We start from the raw sequence: 24,855 nt of genomic DNA on the forward strand, positions 1-24,855 counted from the left end.
CTGCCTAAATAACTTACAGACTCATTAGCCACCTCAGATCCAGAAGTTCTGTCATGTTATTAAATGACAAAGCAGTGCACACCTGGGAGACCGTGTCAGCAGGGCACCTGAGGTCATCGCGATGCTGTTACATCAGTAAATTTACTTTTCAAACTTTGTGCTTTTAGCTTTGTCTTCTAAAGAGAGTATCATGTGTGATAATTGCATGTTTAATGCTACCAACTTGTTAATCACCATGTGTTTAATAGCCTGTAAGGCCAAGATGGTGTGTATCAACCAGCTTGCTCCTGAGTTGCAGAAATGGAGTTGAGGCTTAGGGTGGCTGATGGTATGAGTAAAACACATGTGTGTGTCCACATGCCACACACACATATGCACACGCACACACACACACACTTTAGCGTATCTGATAAAAGAAAAATGCAGAATGGTAGTTTCCAAGGGTAAAGAAAATGCACTCAATGGAAGAACTTATTAAATGCTGCTGGCAGAAGGTGTATTAAAGGGAAGCTGTCGGCAGTGGCTGCTGGCTGTCTGTCCCAGTTCCACCAAGTTTATGTGGTCTGGCTACATGCTGATTTTGTGCATTGGCCATTGCCAGGGGAGAGTTCCCCCCAAACACTCCCAGTGGGTCTCTTCCTGGGCTAATGACTCTCAGGGTCATCCTATCTAATTCCTTGTTTGCTAGCAGGCTTGTAGGGTTTCCAGGGCTTGGATCTGTGTCAGTTGTTCTAATTGGTCACACTTTTAAGTTAGCTTTTCTGTCCTTATAGAAAGTTATGAATTGTCTGGTAAGCAGGTTTCCTCACATGCCTTAATGTTGTGAAACTGGGGAAAAAGAAAATACGCACATTAGGCATTACGGCTGCGCAGGTTACTAATGTAGATGTCGTGTTTCACAGAGGTTACTCCAGGCCAGCACTGTCCATTCTTATCCACAGTAGAAGTTACACTAACATGAAGCCAACATTGCACACATGTACTGAGCAGCTACAAGGGAGATTTCAGTTTTGGAGGTTGAATTTATATTATATTGGCTGTGGCAGACTAAAGCAGCCCCAGCCAAACCAAAGTTCAATTCAACGAAGCACATTTATATAACTGTGGAAAAGAGAAGAAACTATATATGTGTAAGTTGAGAGTGAGGAAATAAACAAAGCCAAAGGGGAAAAAAATCATTCAAACATTGTGGTGATAGAAAACAACTGTATGTAAATAAGAAATATTTTCAGTGTGCATTAATATTTTTATTTAAGTGCTTAGAGTAGTGTTTGGTGCCCTACAAGCTCTTGGTAAGTTGCTGCTAGTTTCTCTTACTGAAAGTTAAGGGGTAACTGGGTAATCTGAGTGGAATTGCTGTTTTGGGCCCAAGCTTTATTAGAATGGAATGTCCAATTTTAATAGGTCCCAATTTTAGTAGGTTGCCTATGTGAGAGTAAAAAAAATGTTGAAAACTTGGTCAGATTTCCCTAATGGTTAGGGGTGACTTATGAGTTGACTTATGAGGTAGGAGTGTAGAGAATAGTGGGCAGAAAAGAAACAAGACTGAAGCTCACATGATGGAATGAATTTCTGAGAGAAAACAGGAACTTGTTTTTTTCTGGTAATCTTCAAAAGAAAATAATGTCTTGTTTGTTTGTAGTAATATAGATAACATTGTAGTTACTGCCCTCAAAGCAACCATCTGTTTAAGTGAAAAGAATTCCACTCTCATTTTGAGTTCTTACTTCAGGTCAACACACACACACACACACACACACGCATTTTTAAACATAGTACAAGTAGTACTTTGATGTAGGGTAGTGCCAACAAAGTATTTTGGCTTATCACAATCGTTCCTAGTTAATTTTCTGATTGATATTTACAAATCTAATATCAAGGTAAACTTTAATTGGTGAACTTGTAAATTTGGTTATGACATTAAAAGGTAGAAATTACTTTCCTCCCCAACACCTTCCCTTCCTTCTTCCTTTTAGTCTGGCCATACTAAATATTGTGCTGCAGGAATCATATAGGAAATATGTTTTCTGATTTTTAAAAATGAAGTATTACTACTGTGAACTAGCTGCCACCTTAAGAACCTGAATTATAACAAAATCTGAATTAATTCAGTAACTTTTTGCCAGGTGAGAAGGAATGTATTTTAATTTTGACTCTTATTTAGAAGATGAGAAATTATTAGTGTTAGCATTGAAAAAGCAGGACAGTTATATATGTTTCTTATCTCTGAATAAATTTAAAGTGAAATAATTTTTCTGCTAGTTTGAATTATTTATATTTTCAAATTTCTTACTAAAATAATTCAAACATGTCATTGTCAAAATGAGTTTTTCAATTTTGAAAACAATTCATTGACTATTAACTTGCTTTAAAATACCATATTTTATGTTGATTAAAGTCCATTTCTCAGTTGTAAAAAGCTTATAGTATATTGTGTAAAAAGAACAAACTTTACAAATAGATGTAATATATAGACTTAAATCTGTTTCCCCTGTTCCTTGGGGGCCTTTTTGTCCTGATTTCTAAATTTCATGTTTGGGAAAACATTATTCAAGAACAATCCTTATTCAGGAAACTGCCTGTTAATTCTTTTAAACAGCATTTTGTTTTTTATCTTTTCCTAGCTAAAATCTTTGCCTTTTTCTCACTGAAAAAAGTCCTGAATATTAGTCTTTCATGTGGAAAAGGAGCGAGAGCCTGGCGATTCTGCCCCAGCTGGCATTTTCTGCCCTTCCCCCTTCATAACAAGTAACTCTGCTTTGCAGAAGGCCTTAGTTCTTGGTAAAGGCATTAAGTGACTTTAATCTGTTCTCAGTAAGACTCTTCGCTGATTAATAATTAACAAGCTGTATTTCTGCATATGACCATGTCATAATTTCCACAAGTGCCTTAAAATGGAAGCAGGATGACACTTTGTCCTATATTCTGCTGCTTGCAGAAAGACTGGCCTGACTGTGATGGTGGAGGCCTAAGTTCCTTACCTTTAAAACCCTTTGGAGGTTTCTGTATCCTCTTCTTGTGTATAATTCATTCACATGCTTAAAACCCATGGTAAGAAGAGCAGTTTAAAGTTTCTGGCACAGTTGAAGGCTGGGAACCAATCCCATTAGATGGACTGGTTTGTTTGTGTTTTCTAAAGAATAGGTGACCACATCCCCCATCCTTAGGGAGAGGCTGCTGAGCATAGCAGTCATGCCCCGATTAACCCCGTAGATGGGAGGAGGCCAGTCTGATGCTGCATAATTCTACTTAAGCCGCCTAAGCAGTTGAAGGAAGCTTAGCCTGCTGCTTCCTGAACAAGCGTATGCTTGAGGTCAGGGGAGGAAGCAGTAAGGGCCTCGTTCCTTAGGAAGATGTCATTCTCTTGTGGCTTCTCTGTATGATGAACCCAAGCCTTTGAACAAGCAGAAATCTGCTTGGGGTTATGAGAAAAAGAGGATTAGACATAGAAGACTTACATGAAATTTTTTTTAAAGCTTTGGATAATTCAAGATAGAATTTTTGTATACCTTATGAAATTGTCAACTGAGAATGAATGTGGAGGGAGATTTAGAGATTGCAATATATGTGTGCTCCAGTCCCCTTGAACAGTCCCTAAATATTATCCTGAAAAATGAATTCCCCTTTGTTACAACCCTTTTGGCTGTATTTGTATACAATTATATATACAAACTACTGCCCTTCCACTGCAATTGTTAGAACTCTATTCCCTTGTTTCCTAGTTTTAGAACAGATTTTGTTTCTTGTGTTTATATTCAACTAGGAAACAGCTCTTCATTTCTTTAGCAATTTAGGTTCCAAATTTTCTGTAGGTATCTGGCCCTTGGCTTGTTTCTGCCACTTCTGGCTTGACAGTCTGTTGTTGAAGTTCAGTTTCTACAGAGAGCAAACATTTGTTTGTTGGAAAATGTGGTTTTCCCCCCCAAATGCCTAACTAAATGTGTTGTGCTTAAAACTTTGATCCCTTTTATACTTCATGCGGTTGTGTAGATCTTACTTTGAGTAAGTGAATGGATTCATGTTCATAAACATGATCATGGCATTCTGGTTCCTACAGTTTGCAGTGGGTTTTGAAAGCAAGTTCATTGTTTTTAGTAATAAAAACCTTTTACAGTATTCACATTATGCTGTCCAATCTCTGCAGGTGCTGAAGAGAAAATTTTGGAAGAGTTTAAAGAAACACACAATGCAGACTCTCCAGATTTTCAGCTCCAGGCGATGATCCAGGCTGCTGGCAAGCTCGTGCTGATTGACAAGCTGCTGCCCAAACTGAAGGCTGGTGGCCACAGGGTGCTCATCTTTTCCCAGATGGTGCGCTGCTTGGACATACTGGAAGACTACCTCATTCAAAGACGGTAAGGCCTCTATGCCATACAAATAAAAGGAAATAAAAAATGACCTTTCATGGGGTTCCAAGTGGTTCACCTCAAAGGGACATTTAGGATAAAGGGGACAGTGCAGAAAATGTATCACATCTCTTTTTAAAAACTGTAGATGTACACAGCAGTTACTCTGTATTGTGGCGACAGTAGGACTCCACATAGTTTTGTGGGCAGTTTTGTTTCCCACTTCTTTCATTTGGCCAGGGGAGAGTAATTCTTACCTGAAGTTGAGATTGTTTGTTATTTTACCGTTAGAAATGTTGGCTGTTTTTAGAGTTTAGGTGTTTTCACTGGACAAGGAAGTAAAATTAAATTTAATCTTTGGGCATTTAACCAATAGTATGAAAAGCTGCAACAAAACCTGTTTGCTCTAAAAATTTTTTGATGAACACTGTCATTCTGTTGCTATCCCATATTGTATCCCATATTGTAATACTTTCTTAAAAATAAAAAAAAGCCACAAGTGATTTGTAGCCATTTATCAGGCCTCCTTGTTAATACTGACATTTTCTAGGTACCCCTACGAAAGGATTGATGGCCGAGTAAGAGGCAACCTCCGCCAGGCAGCTATTGACAGATTCTCCAAACCTGACTCTGATAGGTTTGTTTTCCTCCTGTGTACAAGGGCAGGAGGTTTAGGCATTAATCTTACTGCTGCTGATACCTGCATCATCTTTGATTCCGACTGGAATCCCCAAAATGATCTCCAGGTAAACATACTAGAAAATCTTCCTGCCACCTTCTTTGTTGAGCCATTCTCCAGTGATGGAAAATCCCCAGTCAAACCACAGTTAAATTTGGCAGTCACTCAGGCCGTGTCCTATGATCAAGGCAAATGAACCAACTGGTAATCAATTTAATGTTAGTGTAAAAGTAATTTCTTCATATGTTGACCCTCTTCTAAACTGCACCTGTTTATTGGAACAAATGCTTTTTAACTGATGATTGAGTCTTTTATTTCTTTGGTAGCCACTAATTTCCTTTTCCTTCCAGGCTCAGGCTAGATGTCATAGAATAGGACAGAGCAAATCTGTGAAAATCTACAGGCTGATCACAAGAAATTCTTATGAAAGGGAGATGTTCGACAAGGCTAGTCTGAAGCTCGGTCTGGATAAAGCCGTGCTGCAGTCTATGAGTGGGAGAGAGAACGCCACCAATGGGGTAAGCCACACCTGCCCACACTGGCTGTGTACTCTGGTTCCACTATTTAGCTAATGATTCAAGATAATTCTGGCACCTGATTATTTTGACCTCATTATTTCAAGTGTATTTTGTTGCATTTTACCTTTGTTATGATTCAGGTTTATCCTCTTTGAGAAGAATGAAGTATTTGTTTAGTCTACAAACCTTTTAACTCTAAATTATTTTAAATATTGCTCTAAAACAGGTACAACAACTTTCCAAGAAAGAAATAGAGGATCTTCTTCGAAAAGGGGCCTATGGTGCACTCATGGATGAGGAGGATGAAGGCTCTAAATTCTGCGAAGAAGATATCGATCAAATTCTCCTACGGCGAACCCACACTATCACCATTGAGTCTGAAGGAAAAGGTTCCACATTTGCTAAGGTGCGACTCCATCTGAAGAGCAGGTTCTCTGCAGAAGTGGGATAGAGTCCATGTAAGGCACCTTGGAAGGTGCTCATGTGATGCATACATAATGTTTGCTTTATGTTGAGAATTAAGAAATTAATTATTAACTCCCTATGGCATACCTAATGCATGAAACACTCTCTATGTTTAGGGTTCTATCCTGCCTCCTCTTGTCCTTCTGTCTGTGCCTGGTTCCCAGGCTATCCTTTACCTGTATTCTTGACTCCATCCTCCCTCTTCCTGAGCTCCTGTTCTGCCATCACCTTGTCCTTCTTCCCTGCAATCCTTGTTCTTGCCGTCGCTTATGAAAGCACTCAAGTCAGTCATGTCTTTGGAAGGTCTTTCATCTTTTTCCCACTCCAGCTACAGCTCTGTAACTCTTCTCTCATGGCCAAAAACCACACAAGCATCATTTACACCAGCTGTCCCCACTGCCTCCCTTTCCATTTATTTCAACTTCAGCCTCCCCACCCCCTTTCCACCACACTGGTGCTGGTGAAGGTCACCCCTAAGCTCCTAACCATTCTGCCCAATTCCCTTCCCAGGCTTCACCTGCGTAGTGTTCTGCCTTTACACACCCACACCCACTCTATTTTCATTTTTCACAGCTTTCTGGAATATAATTTGTTTATCATAAAAATCACCTATTTTAAGTGTATGATTCAATGTCTTTACCTATTTACAGAATTGTGCAACTGTTCCCACATCTGCATTCAGAATATTTCCATTATCCCCCAAAGATCCTGTTGCCCATTAAAGGTCACTCCTACCTTCCCTCCCCCTCCAAGTCCTTGGCAACCACTAATCTACTTTCTATCTTTGTGATTGCGTACTCTTGATATTTTATATAAATGAAATCATATAGCATGTGGTCTTCTTCATTCACTTAGCACAGTGTTTTTGAGGTTCACGCATGTTATAGCATGTGTCAGTAATTCCTTTTTTATTGATGAACAGTGGTCCACACACGAACATATGTGCCTATACCTTATTTACGAGTTGACTGATAATATATATTGGAGTTATATATCCATTCACTAGTTGATAATGAAATTTTGAGTTGTTACACTTTTTGATTATTCCGAATAATGTTGTTACAGGCATTTGTGTACAAGTGTTTGTGTGGATGTATGTTTAATTTCTCTTGTGTATATACCAGGAGTAGAATTGCTGGGTCACATGTTATAACTCCAGTTTATCCCATAGAGTTACTGCCAGACTATTTCCTAAGCAACTGCAATATTTCCTTTCCCACTACCAATATTATTAATTTTTTTTTAATTTATTTTTTATTTTATTTTATTTTATTTTTTTTTGAGAGCGCATCTCTCATATTTATTGATCAAATGGTTGTTAACTACAATAAAATTCAGTATAGGGGGGTCAGTGCTCAATGTACAATCATTAATCCATCTCAAGTCTAATTCTCGTCAGTCTCCAATCTTCTGAAGCATAACGAACAAGTTCTTACATGGTGAACGAATTCTTACATAGTGAATAAATTCTTACATGGTGAACAGTACAAGGGCATTCATCACAGAAACTTTTGGTTTTGATCACGCATTATCACCTATAACAATCAGGTCAAATATGAATATTCGTTTGATTTTTGTACTTGATTTATATGTTGATCCCACATTTCTCCCTTTATTATTATTATTATTTTTATTTTTAATAAAATGCTGAAGTGGTAGGTAGATGCACGATAAAGGTCCCACTACCAATATTTTAGGGTTCTAATTTCTCCACATCCTCACCAGCACTTTTTATGGTCTGACTTTTTGATCATGTGAAGTGATAGCCCACACTGGTTTGATCTGCATGTATCTGATGCTAGTGAGTATCTTTTCATGTGCTTGTTGCCCATATATGTATCATCTTCAGAGAACTATCTATTCAAATCCTTTCTTCATCCTTCGAGTTGTCTTTTTATTATTGAATTTTAAGAATTCTTTTTATATTCTGGATAAAAGTTCCTCATCAGATAATACAATTTGCATATTTTCTTTTACTCTTAACCATATTTAATTTTAATGAAGCCCAGTTTACTCATTTTCTTTTATCGTTTGTGCTTTTGGTGCACTGTCTAAGCTAAAGTCACAAAAATTTGCTCCTGTGCTTTCTTCTAACAGTTTTGTAGTTTTCATTCTTACATTTAGATCTATGACCCCTTTTGAGTGAATTTTTGTGTGTGGTGTGAGATAGGGGTCCAACTCGCTCATTTTGCACATGGACGGCCAGTTGTCCCTACTACTCAGTTGTCCCAGCTACTCCAATCTTGAAAAACTCTCCTTCTCTGGGCTCCATGATCCAACACCTTCTTCATGTCTCAGCCTTTTTTCAGATTCTTTCCTTAGTTCTTGTAGGCACTTCCGATTCAGTATGTGCAAAGCCAAATTCATCATCCCTGTCCCACTACCGTCTGTGCGTATTGATGCACACATACACACCTGTTTGTTCACCTGAGTGAAGTTGGATGCTGAGGTTTTTCCTGGCTTCTTCCTCCTCCTTCATGCTTCATACCCACCCAGATTCTAACTCCTTTAACTTTGCCTTTTAAAAGATATCTTTCTAGACTGTCTCCCTATCTCTGCTAGAGCTGTGTTCAGTCTTCGTTATTTCCTCCCTGAACTACTGCAATAGCCTGTTCCACTCTACTCTACCCTCCATGCTCCAAGATGCTGTGTGCTCTCTTCCCATGCTCATGATCACTCTAACAGGTGACTTTTGAGTGAATTTTTGTGTGTGGTGTGAGATAGGGGTCCAACTCGCTCAAGATTGTGTGCATCTTGAGTTTATGCCCATTTTCAAAGGTTCACTGCTGCCTCAGGATAGAGTTCAGACTCTTTGATGGACATGCAAGCCCTTGCTTGACCTGGCTTCTGCCTGCCTCACCAGCTTGACCGTGGGCTACTCTCCCTTGGCTACCTGTCCTCCTACCATGTGACATGGTTGCCTTTCTCCTCTGTGCCTTCGCACAGGCTCTGCTGTGAGCATTTCTACATGCTCTCCTATTCTCTGAGCCTTTGGTGATCTGGTTGAGGCACTGTATTCTGCAGTCTGTTCTCTCTTCCCAGCAGTGCCCTCCCTGCATGCCACCCCCACTGCCACCCCAGCCTGAACCTGGTTAGGGCCTCCTCTGTATGTCAGTTGCACATGTGAGCACCTTTGTGACCTACATTTATTATGTGGCACTGTCTTTGCATTTTGCCTCTGAGAAACACATCTGAAAGTAATGCATATTTTATCCCCTTTAGGCCAGTTTTGTTGCCTCTGGAAATAGGACAGATATCTCCTTGGATGATCCAAATTTCTGGCAAAAGTGGGCTAAGAAGGCTGAATTGGACATTGATGCCTTAAATGGGAGGGTGAGTGCGAGGTCCCACTCAAACCCTGTTTGATCTAACCCAGGGGCCACTTTTTCAGAAGCTTCAAATGGATTTGCTGTCTTTTTCAGAACAACCTGGTCATTGACACTCCAAGAGTGAGGAAGCAAACCAGGCTGTACAGCGCAGTGAAGGGAGATGAGCTGATGGAATTTTCAGACTTGGAAAGCGATTCTGAAGAGAAGCCTTGCACGAAGCCCCGGCGGCCCCAGGACAGGTCCCAGGGCTACGCAAGGAGTGAGTGCTTCAGAGTTGAGAAGAATCTGCTCGTGTATGGGTAAGTCAGACACACTGGAAAGACGGAATTTTATTTTTAAAAATGTTAGAATTCTAGTTTCCATAGAAAGACTGTATTTGTGTTTGGATTTCGGTGACTCCTCATAGTCCAGTCAGGCAGCAGCCTCTGCAGCCGCTCTCACGGGCAGTGGTTGTTCGGCTAAAGTGCTCAAAGTTGTCTGCCTCCTCATGGATTTGAGGGGGCACGAGCTCATCCCTTAAGGAGTTCTGTCAGAACCAGTTGTACTTCTCGATTGTTAGTAACTCAGAATGAAGTTTCAAAATCATTAAATCTTTTACTACTTTACCTTCACCTTAAATTTACAAACATGGTCATCTTCTAATATTTTCCTGCTGTAAAAATTTGTTAAAGGCAGTCATCTCAGTTGTAAAGCTCTTGCAGCTCATCTAAAGCATAAATGAATGGTCACCTCAGTTCTCTGAGTGTGTTGTATTCTCCTGCTGGACTACAAGCCCCTGAGAGGCCGGATCCAATGAACTGATCTTCACAGCTCCATGGCACTGCACATGGCGCATTGGACAGTCAGATGCTCAGTGAACATCTGAACCCATATATGAGTTCTCTAGCATAATGTGGCACTGTAGGCAAATGGCACTCAAATTTAAAATACTGCCAGCAAAACAATATTTCTATAGATCTGATGATATCCTGTCTTTGAGAATTTCTTCCAGTAGATCATTATGAGTTTCAGAATAAATGCAAACATTCTGTTAATGTGGCAACAGGGCTCTTACCTGGCCCTTGTCTGTCTCATTGGCCTTTTCCACAGGCAATCCAAGTTTCCATTAGTACTGACCACTTTGTCTCTGGAGTGCCCGTCTCTCCACAGGGGACCCTCTGCCCCACCCCCAGCTTGCCGACTTGATCTGCCCACCAGCTCTTATCCTTGGTGTCCACACTGCGCCAGAGTTCCCTGCACTCTCCGTCACCCTCAGTATGGTGTTTCATGCCTTTGAGGAGTCGGTCTCTCCTGCTTGAGTCCCATTGAGCAGCTCCTTGAGGACAGGGGCTCTTTCCTTGTGCCTTCGGGGCAGGGTGTGCACAGCGGACCCACAGTGAGAGCTGCATCTGTGATTACTTGGGGTATAAATGAAGGTCAACAGTTGAAGCCCATCCTGTGTGCCAGCAGCTCTGTCTCCTCTGCTAATTATCTGAGACCCTCCCTACCCAAGTCCTTTGCTACTTGCTCCTGCTTCCATGTTTCAACATAATGATCAAGGTTAGGAATTTTGCAGATACCTTTGAAATGGCACATATTAATAACTCCTGAAGCTAGGAAGTGTGCTTAGGGCATGCTGTCTTTCAGTAAAGCCCTTCCCTCCTCCCAAAGGCATCCCTGTGTGTTGAACACCTGCTGTATTCTGGGCACTGTGCTAGGAGACTCTCAGACTCCAGGGCTACAGCTGTGAGCAGGACAGTCACAGCCCCTGCCCTAGGACAGGCAGATGAGCAGGTAGGCACGGCAGGAAGCTGTGATGGTGCTGTGGCATGGACGCACTGTGCAAAAGCAGCATAGAGGTGTGCCTCCGCTCCGTTAAGGCACAGCTCAGGTATTACCCCCGCAGCTCGGGGGCTAGATGGGGCTGAAAGAAGGAATTCCATAGAAGGTGACATGTATAGCCTTTTACTCAACGGATATCCTGAATTAGCTGGGGCAAGCGGGAGTGTTGGCAGGGAGGAGAAGAGAGTTCCTGGTGGGGAGAGCAGGGGGCCAGGGGCCTACCTGTGAGGGCCACGCCTCCACGTTGGAGGCACTGAGAGAAGGCACAGAAGCCAGAGAGGACCAGGCCGGGTGGAGAGCAGCCCTACCAGGGCTGTGCACAGCTCTTGGTTGTTGAAGAAGGCAGTGGGAAGGTTTGCTTCTCTCCTGAGTGCCGCCCTGGTGCTCAGTCAGCTATGACCTGGGGAAGACACAGTCTGGACACATCTGCCTGTCCATGGTGTGCGTTCATCAGCAACACCCCGATGGAAGAGTACAGAACTGTTCTTCCCTGAAATTATGACCCTACATAGATGGCCCAGGCTCCACAGTGTGCTGTTTGGCTGTGTCCACAGCCCTTTCTTCCACCCATTTTACCTCAGGACCTGAGAGTTGGCTGAGCATTTTTCCTTGGGGTTCCCCTGTACGTGGGACTCCCTATTTCAAGAGGAAACTCAAACCTGTTTGCAGTCTTGCTAGTCACCACGGCGGCCCTTTGAGGTTGAGGTATGAGGCATGCTCCTCAGCACTGCATCCCTGATTTGGGGGATGTCACACCCCCTTTGAGTCACTGTCACCTCAAATGGTTGGTCAGCATTAAAACATACAAGCCATGATAGTGTGAATCAAAGTATAAAGTGTCCAGGACCCGGCTTGCTCTCATGTCCCCAGAATTGCTGCCTTCCGTGAATCTAACTGACAGGCTTATTCCAGCTCAGTTGGCTTGATTTCTGTGGCAGTTGGGCTCCTGCACAGTGCAGCAGGGGATTCGTGGCCCACTCTGTAACAGGCCTTTTGACTCATGCCTTGGATGGCTTTCCTGTCACCTGATATAAAATACAACGAGTTGTGACCCAAGATTCCCTAACACTGCTCTTTGCCTGTGAAAGCAAAGCCCCAAGTCTAACCCTGAAAGGCACCATCTGCATGCTGAGTGTTTGCTTTGCAGTTGGGGACGGTGGACAGACATCCTTTCTCATGGACGCTACAAACGCCAGCTCACTGAGCACGATGTAGAAACCATCTGCAGAGCCATCCTCGTGTACTGTCTCAACCATTACAAGGGAGATGAGAACATCAAAAGCTTCATCTGGGATCTGATCACACCCACAGCTGATGGCCAGACACGAGCATTGGTTAACCATTCGGGTAGGTTGGCCTGATGTGCTTTGAGCCACAGCGTCACAGCACCACTGGGACCTCACACATCCAGATATGCCTGCCTCATACATCGAAATACCTGATTCTGACACAATCGTTGTGCTTGTAAAAAGCTCCTGTTCTTCTTACGATTCTAGGTTTATCAGCCCCGGTGCCAAGGGGAAGGAAGGGGAAGAAGGTGAAAGCCCAGAGCACACATCCGGTGGTGCAGGATGCCGACTGGCTGGCTAGCTGCAACCCAGATGCCCTATTCCAGGAGGACAGCTACAGGAAGCACCTGAAACACCACTGCAACAAGTATGTGTCGGGAGGGTGGGCGCGGGAGCATGCCATCCCGCATTCCTAAATGTCCATGTGTCACCGAGGCTGTAGAACTCTAGTTACTATCACTGCGCAACTTGACTGTTTTTCTGGAAACATGATGCCAAGTCACAGGACTGTGTAGCTTTAGATGACTGATGCATTTCATTGTGGTAAAGATACATAGACAATTTTACTGTTTTAACCGTGAGTATATATGATTCATTGGCATTAACTGCATTCAAAATGCCCTGTACCCAACATCGCCATCTATATCCAAAACCTGGCCCCAATATAAGCTCTGTGCCTGCCTATCGACTGATAACTGCTCCCCTCCCTAGCCCCAGCCCCAGGAGCCACTACTCTACTTTCTTGCTCTTGAGTTTGCCTACTCTAGGTACCTGTTAAGTGGAATCACACAATGTCTTTCGGTGTCTAGCATATTTCACTTAGCACAGTGTTTTTGATGTTCATCCATGTTGTGCCCTATACCAGTGTTCTATTCCATGTTATGCCTGAGTGATATTCTACTGTATATATAAACCACATTTTGTTTGTCCATTTATCTATTGACTGGCACAGTTGATGGACACCTTCTGGCTCTTGTGAGTAATGCTGCTAATGAACGTTGTAGATAACTAAGTTTTAACCAGTATGTGTTAGAAAATCAGGGTGCTTTACATGATCCCACCTTCCACTGACTGCTTCACTAGAGGGACTGGGTGGGGACTTTACCTGTTACCTTATGCTTAATAACAGCTCAGTTGTTGGATCCTCTTTTTCCCACCCGTGAGCTTACCATCATATTATTGTATTTCCAGAACCCATTTATGTCTAATTAAAGAACAACTAATCTGACTTTATTTCATTGCTTGGACCTCTGCTAACTCTCCACCGAGTAAACCAACATCTACATGCTCTGAGCCTTTCCTTGCTCTGAGCATACGTGTCGCGCACATTGGCAGTGTGGCCGTGCTGCTCCAAACAGCCCCGCCACTGCCCCCGTGCCCCGCAGCTGTGGCTCACTGCCTTGTTAGTTACCTAGAGCTCTGCCACAAGGTCACAACTGGAGGAGGCAGGATAGAACTATATGTGTACCTCTCTTAACTAGTAGCAACACAAGTCTGAGCATGCACACAAAATTGCTGACAGTGGGCTGAGTGCTTCTCATGGCTTATCTGTCTGCCTTGTCGAAGGTATGTAGTGCTGTCTTTTTGCACTTACCTGATGAAGAAATGGCGACTCTGTGCTTAAGGTCCGTCTGCTAGTGAAGGGACAGAGTCAGAGTGGAAGGAAGCCCAGATGAGCCGAGGGCTCCTCCTTGTTCTCGACCACCCCGCCCACCTGGGAAGCCTACCCTCTCCTCCTCCCTGTAAATACAGTGGTGCTTTGATTGCTCTTCTTAGATTTTTGACTGGCAAATTCTTCTGCTTTGAGTCTGTCTTCAAGTCCATTACCTCAAAGCACTTTGGTAACTCAGGAACTGTTTTGTTGTTAACATGCTGTAGGGTAATAGTTTCCCTAAAATCCTGCCCTGCTGTAGGTGTTGGAAAATTTCTTTTTCATTGTGGTTTATGTGAACCTGAAGTCAACAGCCTTCTGAGTTCTGGAGTCAGGCAAACTGGAGGTGCTGGGGTTTAGGTGGCTCCTGTTCCCAGGCCCCAGTGTGATGGTGGTGGTTTCGATTTCCCATTCTGATGTCAGTAACAGATTTCCACAAGGCTACCCTCTCTAATTAGTATGTGAGATGTAACTAGTATTCCTCACAGCTTTCCCAGGGACTCAGAGGGAGACAGGCAATGCCTTCCATCTCCTCTGGGACGAGCAAGCAGTGCAGTCGGTCTTCCCCATAGATGATTGCACCGAGACACCACAGGATCTAATGTGAGGACATGTTTGTGACTAATCAGAGAGAAAATGAGACCCAAATTGAGGAACCTCCTAGAAAATAGCCAGCCAGTTCTCCTCAAAAGTTTTGAGAGAAAGAAAAAGACAGCAGGCATCTCAGATTAAGAGAAGACAACCAGGAGAGTGCCGTGCCGGTGTGGCCCTGGACTGGCTGCTGGTCCAGAAAGCAGTTATGGCGGAACAGCTGAGGGCACGGGAGGGAGGGCTGTGGGCCCATTAGCCGTCTGTCCCTGTGACTTGCCGAGTGCAAACTCCTTAGGGTCGGGGCTGCCTCCCACCCACCCGTCACCCTGCCAGTGCCACGGTGTTCCATAGGGACTCCGAGCTTGCCAGTTGCCTTGGTTTGACTTTTTGCATTTAGGAGAAAGGTGAGATAACTGACAATTTTCCTGATGTGGAAAACTTGTCTTCTATCAAAAGGGAAAGGAAACATTTGGATCACTGCCCTGGTACTGAGTTTTGGTGAATAATAGAGAATCCAGCCAAAGGTGGAGGGTATTTTCTTGGAGCGACCCTTTCTGAGCATCCTCTGTAAGGAGACCCTGGCCTGCAAGTTCTTCTCTAACCAGAGAAGAAACAGGTCCAGCCACAGAGGCCCATACTGTTACTTTTCTTTTGCCAGTTCAATGTGGCACAGCCCATTTTTAATCTTACCAAAGAGAGAAATCTTAAGAAAATAAAAATAAGGTGTCCCAAATGATTGCTCTCCTTGAAGCATATTCAGATATGTATGACCTCACACTTTGCCTCCTGGCCAGACACCTGGTGGTGGAGAGGAAGGCGCCTCCTGGGTGCTGGTATGGTCAGGAGTGGTCGGTTTGGGTCAATCTGCAACATCCTGGAGACGGTGGGAGGTGGCGGGGTGAGAAAGCCCAGTCCTGAGTGGAGTGTTCTGGGTAACTCTGTGACCTTGGGTATGTCCCTTGTATTCAACTAGCCTCAATGTTCACATTTATAAAATGGACACTGTAGCTTGCCCCACTTCATCACAGGCTTTGAGCTAGCATATGTAAGTGGGATGCATTGGCTGTGAAGTGCCCTGTGGCATCTGATGGGGTTATCCAGCCAGGAAAATAACACTTGGTATTATCATCTATTCATTGCCAAGGAGGTAGTCTTCAGATACCAGTCCTGAGTGCACAGAAGGGGCTGTCCACAGGAGATGCTGGACTCGGAGTAGACACAGGTCTTTGTGAGTTACCAGGTGGGCTTTATTGAAACAATTACATTTAAGCCATTGAGAAAATCCCAAGTGAGATTAAAAATCCAGTTTTTAGAATTTCGTGGGTTTTTAAGACTGATTCCTTAAAAATGACTAAGAACTTAAATGAATTGGACACATTTTAATCTTGTTGGTGATATTTTATTACCATTTCTTAAGCTATAACTTAGGCTTCCAAGTAATATAAACTGGAAGGAATAAAAAACATTTAATATTCCTTAAGGGAGAAGAGTGAGGACCTACCCCGTGTCCCACCCCCACTGCCATCTTCCTTTCTCAGAAGCAAAGTTGTATAATCTGAAAAACCTGACATTCCATATTGAGGGTTTATTGTAAGGTAGTAAAACCAGATTTTATATCTCGTTTATTCCTACAACTTCTGATGTGCTTCCAAAAATGGTATTAAGGCAGCAGCTGAGGAAATTTTATGAGATAATGAAGCAGAACAGTTACTGAAAGCCATCTGCTCAGTTGTTTACAAACTTGCTTCAATACTTCAGAGGCAATGGTGGGGTACGTGTCTAAACTTCACAAGCTGCGCTAGGTAGAACCAAATGAAGTGCGCCTGGGCTGGGCTGAGCCCGGTCCCTCTCTGTGCAGTGTGAGCGGTTGCCAGGCAGGCCTGTTGGAAGCCAGCAGAAAGCACCACACAGAGGTGATTATGTGCCACCATCTGTCACGCTTCAAGCCTACCATACAGCATGGCTAATCAGCCTTGGCAGGATGATGGATGAACAGCAGCAGCTGCCAAAAGCCACTGTTGGCAAACAGTCCTGAAGTTAAGAACTTTTCCCCCCTCTGTCTTCCTCTCCAGGGTCCTGCTGCGCGTCCGCATGCTGTACTACCTAAGACAAGAAGTCATAGGAGACCAGGCAGATAAGATCTTAGATGGTGCTGACTCAAGGTTAGCTCAGATGCACATTTGCTCGGTACCTCTCTGTGATAATCTGGGCAGTTGGAAAACATCATGGATTATGTTTCACAACCTTCCTAAAACATTAGTGGTGCATCTCCTTTTTTTGCATTGGAACGTAATGTTGATTCTGTGAGCTGTTGAAGATGTGACAAGAATTGGGGAAAGCTGGTTTGTATGTACGTGTGTGTATAAAACATGGTGCAAACTAAATGACTGGTGTTGCAAGATAACCTTTAAAATGGGACACCTTGTGATAAAGTTCATTTCTGACCATGGTGGAAGTGCCTGACTTCTGCCCTTTTTTGTAATCTTTGCTTATTTCTCCACCACACTCAGAGGCTTATCATGAGAAAGGGGTACATGGGTACATGTATCATGTCTTTAGTTACACAGACTTTGTGTTTAGTAGTAGTGTATGTTTTAAGTATTATATAAATGGTTGTCTTTCTAGTGAAGCTGATGTGTGGATACCAGACCCTTTCCATGCTGAAGTTCCCACAGATTGGTGGGATAAGGAAGCAGATAAGTCCCTCCTAATCGGAGTGTTCAAACATGGTAAGTGATGTGTCTGTTTGACCACATCTTGACTGTGTGGCTTTGTCTTTATTTAGTGCTCTTTGCATACTCTTTTCCAAAGTCATAATATTAATGAGGATAGTTCCAAAGGACTCTTGGCGTGTACCATTTTCCTGTACTAAAAATCTAATATGAACTGTAAATATCAGATGCTGTTTTCGAATGTTTGTTGAGTATTTGAGAAGAAAACATTTCTTTCTTGGCTGTAAATAAAATGAAAACCATATTTGTTTTAATAATAGCCAAGTTGTCCTATAGCTCTCCCTAAACTTTGCTTCCAGCATGGCTCCCCTTGCTAGCTCTGCCAGCCCATGTCAAAGTGGATGGTGGGCTTAACCTCTGCTATTAATCTGTACAAGTGCCTCCTGGGCTTTGTTCCAAGCAATATTTCACAAATGTCAGTGCTGAGAACTCACGGCTCCCCTGAGTGGGATGCAGCCTTGTTAACTTTGAAAGGCTAGGGATGCAGAACTGGCATGATATATACAGTGAGCGATTCCTGATTATAATCCTGGTTCTCTGGAGGTCGTGGAGGTATTCTCAGCAGCCCAGCCTGACTAAAGGGGAGAATGATGGCTTATAAAACCTTTCATGATTACAGTTTGGCTTGCGGCTCTACAGCAGTTAGGAGTGGTGTGGTGTAGTACACATCCTAATTGAATTGTGCCATTCTGCCTATGTACTGCAGCCGTGTTTTGTGAGCTCAGCCTAAAAATCATTTTCCCGCAGTGCACTGTTGGGATCTGCCATTTTCCATCTAGTCAACTTGGGCAGTCAAAAAGCAAATTGCAGTTTGAAAACCATAGAGGGAACAGTGTCATCTTACTGACATGCATCATCCTAAACCTGATAAGACAGGTTCGCTGGCCTTAGGAAGATAGGGATTTTCAGCCAGTGGTGCAAGTTCCTGCAGGAGTGAAGCTGTACACTGTTCACGAGGAGGATAGGGTGGACTCAGTACACTGCAGAGGTTGTAAAAGAACATTATGAAGGCTTAAATGTCAAGCAAAATTAGATTTGGGGGAAAAATAGGGTAAAAAATCTCTCTAGGGGTCTTGCAGTTATTCTGAACCTGTTTTGCTGTTAGTATTTGTGGTTTTCCTGATAACATACCTGAAATGTAACTTGCCCCCCCAAAATCTGCCCTGGAGTGAGTGTTCCATAGAATGCTCTACTAAAACATGGTTCATTTAAGTGCACCATAAATGATAATCTCAACTGAGAAGCACGCTTCGCCTGTTGCAGCAGTGCTGTGATTTTGTCAGTGACGGGCCTTTCCTCATTTCTGTGTGTGTCTTCTGGGCTGGTGGGGACGACACAGGCTATGAGAAGTACAATTCTATGCGAGCTGACCCTGCGCTGTGCTTCCTGGAACGAGTTGGCATGCCCGATGCCAAGGCCATAGCTGCAGAGCAAAGAGGAACAGACATGCTAGCAGATGGTGGTGACGGGTAAGAAGGACATTTAAAAATTTTAATAAACTTTATGTCAGCATTACATCTATTGGCACAGTTTGCTTCTTATACTGCACTGTGTATTACATTGCATCTGATTTGAACTTAAGTGATGTTTACCAGTATAGTAGATTTGTACATCATAATGACTGTTTAAACACAATATAGTATCTAGATAATCTGAAATTTGTTTGTCTTTTCCAAATAATGACAGTCCCTTCAACACACTCATGCCTCCCCTGATAGCTACACGTTTCAAATAATGATAGAATCCTTTTTGATGTCCAACCCAGAATTAAAAATAGCATTGGGCAGATTATTACTCCTTCCCAAGCCCCCTTCAGTCTCTGCTTATAAGGATGACTTAAACATTTTTTAAATTTCTATATAGGGGAGAATTTGATAGAGAAGATGAAGACCCAGAATATAAACCAACCAGAACGCCATTCAAGGATGAAATAGATGTAAGAACTTGAGTATATTGACTTTAACAGCACCATTAATATATGCCCATATAAGACTTGTTAAACTTTATAGATAATGGTCTTTTCTTTAAAAGGTAAAGCAAAATAAAACTCCAAGTGAAAATAATTCTGTTTTTTTCTTTGCTTTTAAGGAATTTGCAAATTCTCCAGAAGATAAGGAAGAATCCATGGAAATACGCACCACAGGTTAGGCTGCATAAAAGCCCACGGAACCCAGCAAATGTGTGCAGTTCAGGCACATTCATGCATCAGGCAGGGGCTTCGGCTTCCTTGTGATGGGAGCATCTTAAAATGTTATTTCTTCAACCTGATTCATTCCTTTTGTAAATAATTTTATGTATTGTTTATCATTGATTTTTCATTACATTGAATTTCTTTTATAACATAATTACATTCTGAATTAAGATAATTTATATATTTATTTTATACCAGTTAGAACATTTTGGTGTCTTTAGAAACATCTCTTGAGAGTTGAGCATTTACTAAGTATCTGAAATACTGCCAGTTTATGGAATGCTGACCTTTTGTATAATGTAAAACCATTAGCTAACAATTATGTGAAAATTTTTTATGTTCAAGATTATTATTCTCAGTATATCACAGGAGAGCCCCCTTATAATGTAGGTCATGGCATAGAGTATGTTTCTTTATGGAAAACTGAAAAATAAATCATTCCCTCCCCCCCTCCCCCCGAGGAGTTAAAAAAAAATAGTATATAAATTTCATACTAGTATTATTCCTTATTTTTATTTTAAAAACAAGGGCACCAAGATGCCCTCTCTCCTACTGTTATTTGAATGTTAATGAGTCATCTTGTTCTGATGGAAAATCCTGTATATTGCAAGATTGCAGCTACACATTTCAACAATATTTTTCCACTTCCCTAGGCAAGCACAGTGAGAGTAATGCTGAGTTAGGCCAACTTTACTGGCCTAACACCTCAACCCTGACTACCCGTCTGCGCCGGCTCATTACTGCCTATCAGCGCAGCTATAAAAGGCAGCAAATGAGGCAAGAGGCCCTAATGAAGACTGACCGGCGCAGACGGCGGCCTCGGGAGGAAGTGAGAGCCCTGGAAGCGGAAAGGGAAGCTATCATATCTGAGAAACGGCAGAAGTGAGTTTCTTCAGGGTTTTACTCAGCTCCTGGTACATTCCTCTCTTCCCTGCTCTTCTAGGTCTGCAAGAGGCAGGAATCCCATCTGAGAGAATGACTGTCAGAGAGCCTCAGTATATGAAACAGTCAGTCTCCCACCCCCCAAAATAAGTACTATGTATTAAGTTTAGGGGAAAAGAGGAATTATTTTGAAGGAATAATAATAAGCTTTAAGCCTTTCATCCCCAAGTGCAATCCAAGCTAATGTCTTTTTTCTGATAGGTGGACAAGAAGAGAAGAGGCTGATTTTTATCGTGTGGTGTCCACTTTTGGCGTTATTTTTGACCCCATGAAACAGCAGTTTGACTGGAATCAGTTTCGAGCCTTTGCCAGACTTGACAAAAAGTCTGATGAGAGTTTGGAGAAATACTTCAGTTGTTTTGTGGCCATGTGTAGGCGGGTGTGTCGAATGCCCACTAAGCCAGATGATGGTAGGTTCATTTGGTAACAGAAGTTCTATACTGAAAGGCCAATAGAGTGAAAAATAAGAGAGTGAACAATTTAAAGCATACTTGGGTTTTTCCTAAGTAAATACAGTTGTTTCTCTGTTGCAGAATCACCCGACCTCTCCTCCATGATTGAGCCAATCACAGAAGAGCGTGCCTCCAGAACTCTCTACCGCATTGAACTGCTGCGGAAAATACGCGAGCAGGTTCTTCACCACCCTCAGCTGGGAGAGAGGCTGAAGCTCTGCCAGCCGAGTTTGGAGCTGCCCGAGTGGTGGGAGTGTGGAAGGCATGACCGAGACTTGCTGGTTGGTGCTGCGAAACATGGGGTCAGCCGGACGGATTATCACATCCTCAATGACCCAGAGCTGTCCTTCCTGGATGCACACAAAAGCTTTGCTCAGAACAGAGGGGCAGGTAACATATCTTCCTTGAACCCACTGGCTGTTGGATTTGGCCAGACGCCCACAGTCATCTCATCCACCCACGTCCAGGATGAGAAGGTGATGGGACAAATGGAAGGCAAAGTGGAGGAGCCCAGAACCACAGCTGCTGCAGAGAAACCTGAGGCGAAGGAAGAGGAAGAAGGACCGGACGGCAGGGAGAAGGGCAGCAAGCAGGGCTGTGAGGCCGAGGCTGGCTCTGTGGGAAGTGAGCTGAAAGGGGTGGAGGTCAGTGCAGTCTCAGGGCCCAAGTCTATTTCAGAAAAAGGTTCTGAAGAGGACGAAGAAGAAAAGCTGGAGGACGATGATAAGTCGGAAGAGTCTTCCCAACCTGAAGGTAATGCCCAGCCCTCCAAGCCTTGCCCCCAACACAGTGGCAGTAGTGACACACTGTGTTTCCATGTCACATGACGAGAGCTCGTGTTTATTTTGAAGGGAGATTAGTGTGCATTTTCTTCTGTGAAGGGTTCATTTTGGGGTATGCTTAGATGTATGTTTTGCTCTGATATGGGATGTAAGCAGTATTTCAAACACCCTAAAAGCTCAGAAGAGTTTTATGGACACGTGACAATTTCTGGATTTAGGATGGGGGTCAGTTAACTTCAGAGTAGGAGCATATTGAGAAGTAGTTTTAATTTGGATGGCTAAATGTGAGGAAGAAGAATCATTCACTGAGTAAATACTGGTAATTATTTTAGCACAAACAATGCTTAATTTATTTAGCTTTAGTTCAGAAGTAAAGGGTAGGCATAGAATTAGAAAACAACCAGTTTCTTTCTAAGTCACAGTTAGGCTGCTGTACCTGGCACAGAGTAGAACCAAGGTGGACTAAGGTGCTGTACCATTCTGTTCTTTGGAACTAGAGCTTTGAACGTGAGCCAATGCATTAATCCTTTTCCCTGTGAGGAGGGACATAGGCTCTTGAGTGAAAGACTTGGTTGTCATTCAGCCTCCTCTGAGATTTACATGCAGGATGTCAGATGACTAGTGGTGTAACCTCCCTAAATCTCTGCTGTTTCATCTATAAAATGCAAATAACACTATCTACATGAAAGGACCATTGAGAGCTTTAAGACAAGATTTGTAAAATGCCTGACACCATTCTAGCCATATAGTAGCTACTCAGTGAAATGGAGCTGATTGGTATTCAAATTTTTCATCATGTCATCTCTAAACTTCTGTTTCAGTCATAGACTGGTTGTGAGTGATGCACATTAACTCATTTCTCAGCAGGAGCTGTCTCTAGGGGGAAGAATTTCGACGAAGAAAGCAATGCCTCTGTGAGCACTGCTAGGGATGAAACCAGAGACGGATTCTACATGGAGGATGGGGACCCTTCAGTAGCTCAGCTCCTTCATGAAAGAACATTTGCCTTCTCATTTTGGCCTAAGGTTGGTGGGTTCTTTGGTATTTTGTTTTGTTGACAAAAAAAACAGTGAAGGAAATTATTGTAGGGGGATTCGCTAATTAATTTTAAGGTAAACTTTGATGTAGTGGATGAAGACTGTAGATTTTTTCTTATGTCTTAAAGAATGATCTGGAAAAGCCCAAAGTAAAAAGTCTATAGAATACGTTTTATAATAGGATAGGAAAATCACATGAAGAAAAGATAGTAAGAAATAGAAGTGTTCATATAGATCTGTGGCTCCTTGAGAAGATTTCTTAGGTTAGTAATAATGTTGTCCAGTTTAATCTATAGATTATTATTTCAACAGACCCACCCTTTGGCAAAATAAAATGTGTGGACTTTGTTTTTGTCATGGTGGTAAAAAACACATAACATGAAATTTAGGATCTTCACCAAATTTATGTACATTTCAGTAGTTTTAAGTATATTCACATTTGTTATGAAACCAATCTCCAGAACTTTTTATCTTGCATGACTGAAGCTTTATACCCATTAAACAGATCTCCTTCCCTTCCCCCAATCCCTAGTAATCACTATTCTAGTTTCTGTTTCTATGAATTTGACTATTTTACATAGCTCATGTAAGTGGAATCATGCAATATTTGTCTTTTTGTGATTTGTTTATTTCACTTAGCATAATGTCCCCAAGATTTATCCACATGGTAGCAAGTGACAGGATTTCCTTCCTGTTTAGGGCCAAATAATATTCCATTGTATAATTACACCACATTTTCTTTATCTGTTCATCCATATTGGGGACACTTGACACTTGAGTTCCTTCTACCTCCTGGCTTATTATAGTGCTACTATAACATGGGTGAACTAATTTATTTGAGATCCTGCTTTAATTCTTGTGGACATACATACATAGAAGTGGGATTGCTGAGTTATAATGTAGTTCTAATTTTAATTTTTTGAGGAAACTCTGTAGTGTTTTCAATAGTAACTAGCCATGTACAATCCCACTAACAGTGCACAAGGGAAAATGTGTGGACCTTAAAAATTGTTGCTTTAATTTTTTAAAATATGAAGCAGAACTTTCAGATTTAAGACAACTTCATATATTTGGAAACTTACAGTCTCCTTAACTTGGGAGAAAGGTGGGCTATTGGCCCATTTGCTCCAATATATTATGAGATAATTCCAAATGCAGTGATCTATAACCAAAAGCAAAGTAGAAATTATTTTTTGGCTAACTAGCATAATTTTGTAATAAATCCCTATGTGCTTTGGGCCTGTTTTTCAGGGTGGGGAAATAATCACTCTGTTCACCATAACAGGGATGTCTGGTTAAACCAAGCAACACTGAAGCGGCTTCAGTTGACTCATCCCTAGATTGCTCTTGCATAGTGTTGGTTGTGTAAGAAACAATGTGAAATTTTTAACTGAAGAGTGTACTATCAAAGATAACTTTCTCTCTGTATCCCTGCTTATTTCCCCCATTACACTAATCTCCTTTATTGAGTATAGAAGGGAGTTTCCCAGATCAGTCAAAAGGTCTTTCATAGCAGGCACTTTTAATCTGTGGAAACCAGGCCTAAGAGCTGTAATTAGAAATTTTTAATGTACACGCTTCAATGAAGTTTGAAGTGGTAATAAGTGGAGAATGCAAATTGACATTCATTAGGTGTTCCTAGGTTGGTGCCCATTTCATAATGCTGAACTTTATTAATAGTGACGCTAATGATGTCCCATTTCCTGGGACAGACTGCAACCCAGCCTGTGGATCTGAAGCTTACCAGAGCATCAAGAAGCTAAATGCAGGGCTCCGTAGTTACTGCAGACGTTCCCCTATGATTTGTAATGTTTTCTAATTTATGTGATTCAGTGTTGGCAACTGAAAAATACTAAGTTTTCTGTCCTGGGGCCACCCTGGGACCTTCCATGAGAGGAGCAGTTTGAGTAGATTTTGTTTATCTCCTTGCATGTTTTTTGTTTTCTTTTATGTTTTGCATACTGTTGACTTTTCAACATTTTATGTTTTTGAGCATCTTGGTGGAAATATTTCTCTAGCAGTTTTCACCA

General features: G+C 42.2%; 1 protein-coding gene across 8 annotated transcripts in view; it reads left to right on the forward strand.

Annotated features, from left to right (window-relative positions):
* CHD7 (chromodomain helicase DNA binding protein 7) overlaps positions 1-24,855 on the forward strand; it is a 203,138-nt gene that overhangs the window by 169,549 nt on the left and 8,734 nt on the right. For 7 of the 8 annotated variants that reach the window (XM_036998009.2, XM_036998005.2, XM_036998010.2 and 4 more), the window contains 17 exons: positions 4,145-4,355; positions 4,897-5,092; positions 5,376-5,543; positions 5,770-5,949; positions 9,231-9,341; positions 9,431-9,636; positions 12,306-12,505; positions 12,655-12,814; positions 16,762-16,851; positions 17,315-17,418; positions 18,761-18,890; positions 19,285-19,357; positions 19,510-19,564; positions 20,266-20,494; positions 20,756-20,964; positions 21,088-21,759; positions 22,653-22,813. In XM_036998009.2, the coding sequence (XP_036853904.1) occupies positions 4,145-4,355; positions 4,897-5,092; positions 5,376-5,543; positions 5,770-5,949; positions 9,231-9,341; positions 9,431-9,636; positions 12,306-12,505; positions 12,655-12,814; positions 16,762-16,851; positions 17,315-17,418; positions 18,761-18,890; positions 19,285-19,357; positions 19,510-19,564; positions 20,266-20,494; positions 20,756-20,964; positions 21,088-21,759; positions 22,653-22,813 (3,155 nt within the window). The remainder of the gene's footprint in view (positions 1-4,144; positions 4,356-4,896; positions 5,093-5,375; positions 5,544-5,769; positions 5,950-9,230; positions 9,342-9,430; positions 9,637-12,305; positions 12,506-12,654; positions 12,815-16,761; positions 16,852-17,314; positions 17,419-18,760; positions 18,891-19,284; positions 19,358-19,509; positions 19,565-20,265; positions 20,495-20,755; positions 20,965-21,087; positions 21,760-22,652; positions 22,814-24,855) is intronic. The other variant, XM_036998008.2, reaches the window with a different exon arrangement.

Source organism: Manis javanica, chromosome 2, assembly GCF_040802235.1.
Source record: "Manis javanica isolate MJ-LG chromosome 2, MJ_LKY, whole genome shotgun sequence".
Lineage (NCBI taxonomy): Eukaryota > Metazoa > Chordata > Mammalia > Pholidota > Manidae > Manis > Manis javanica.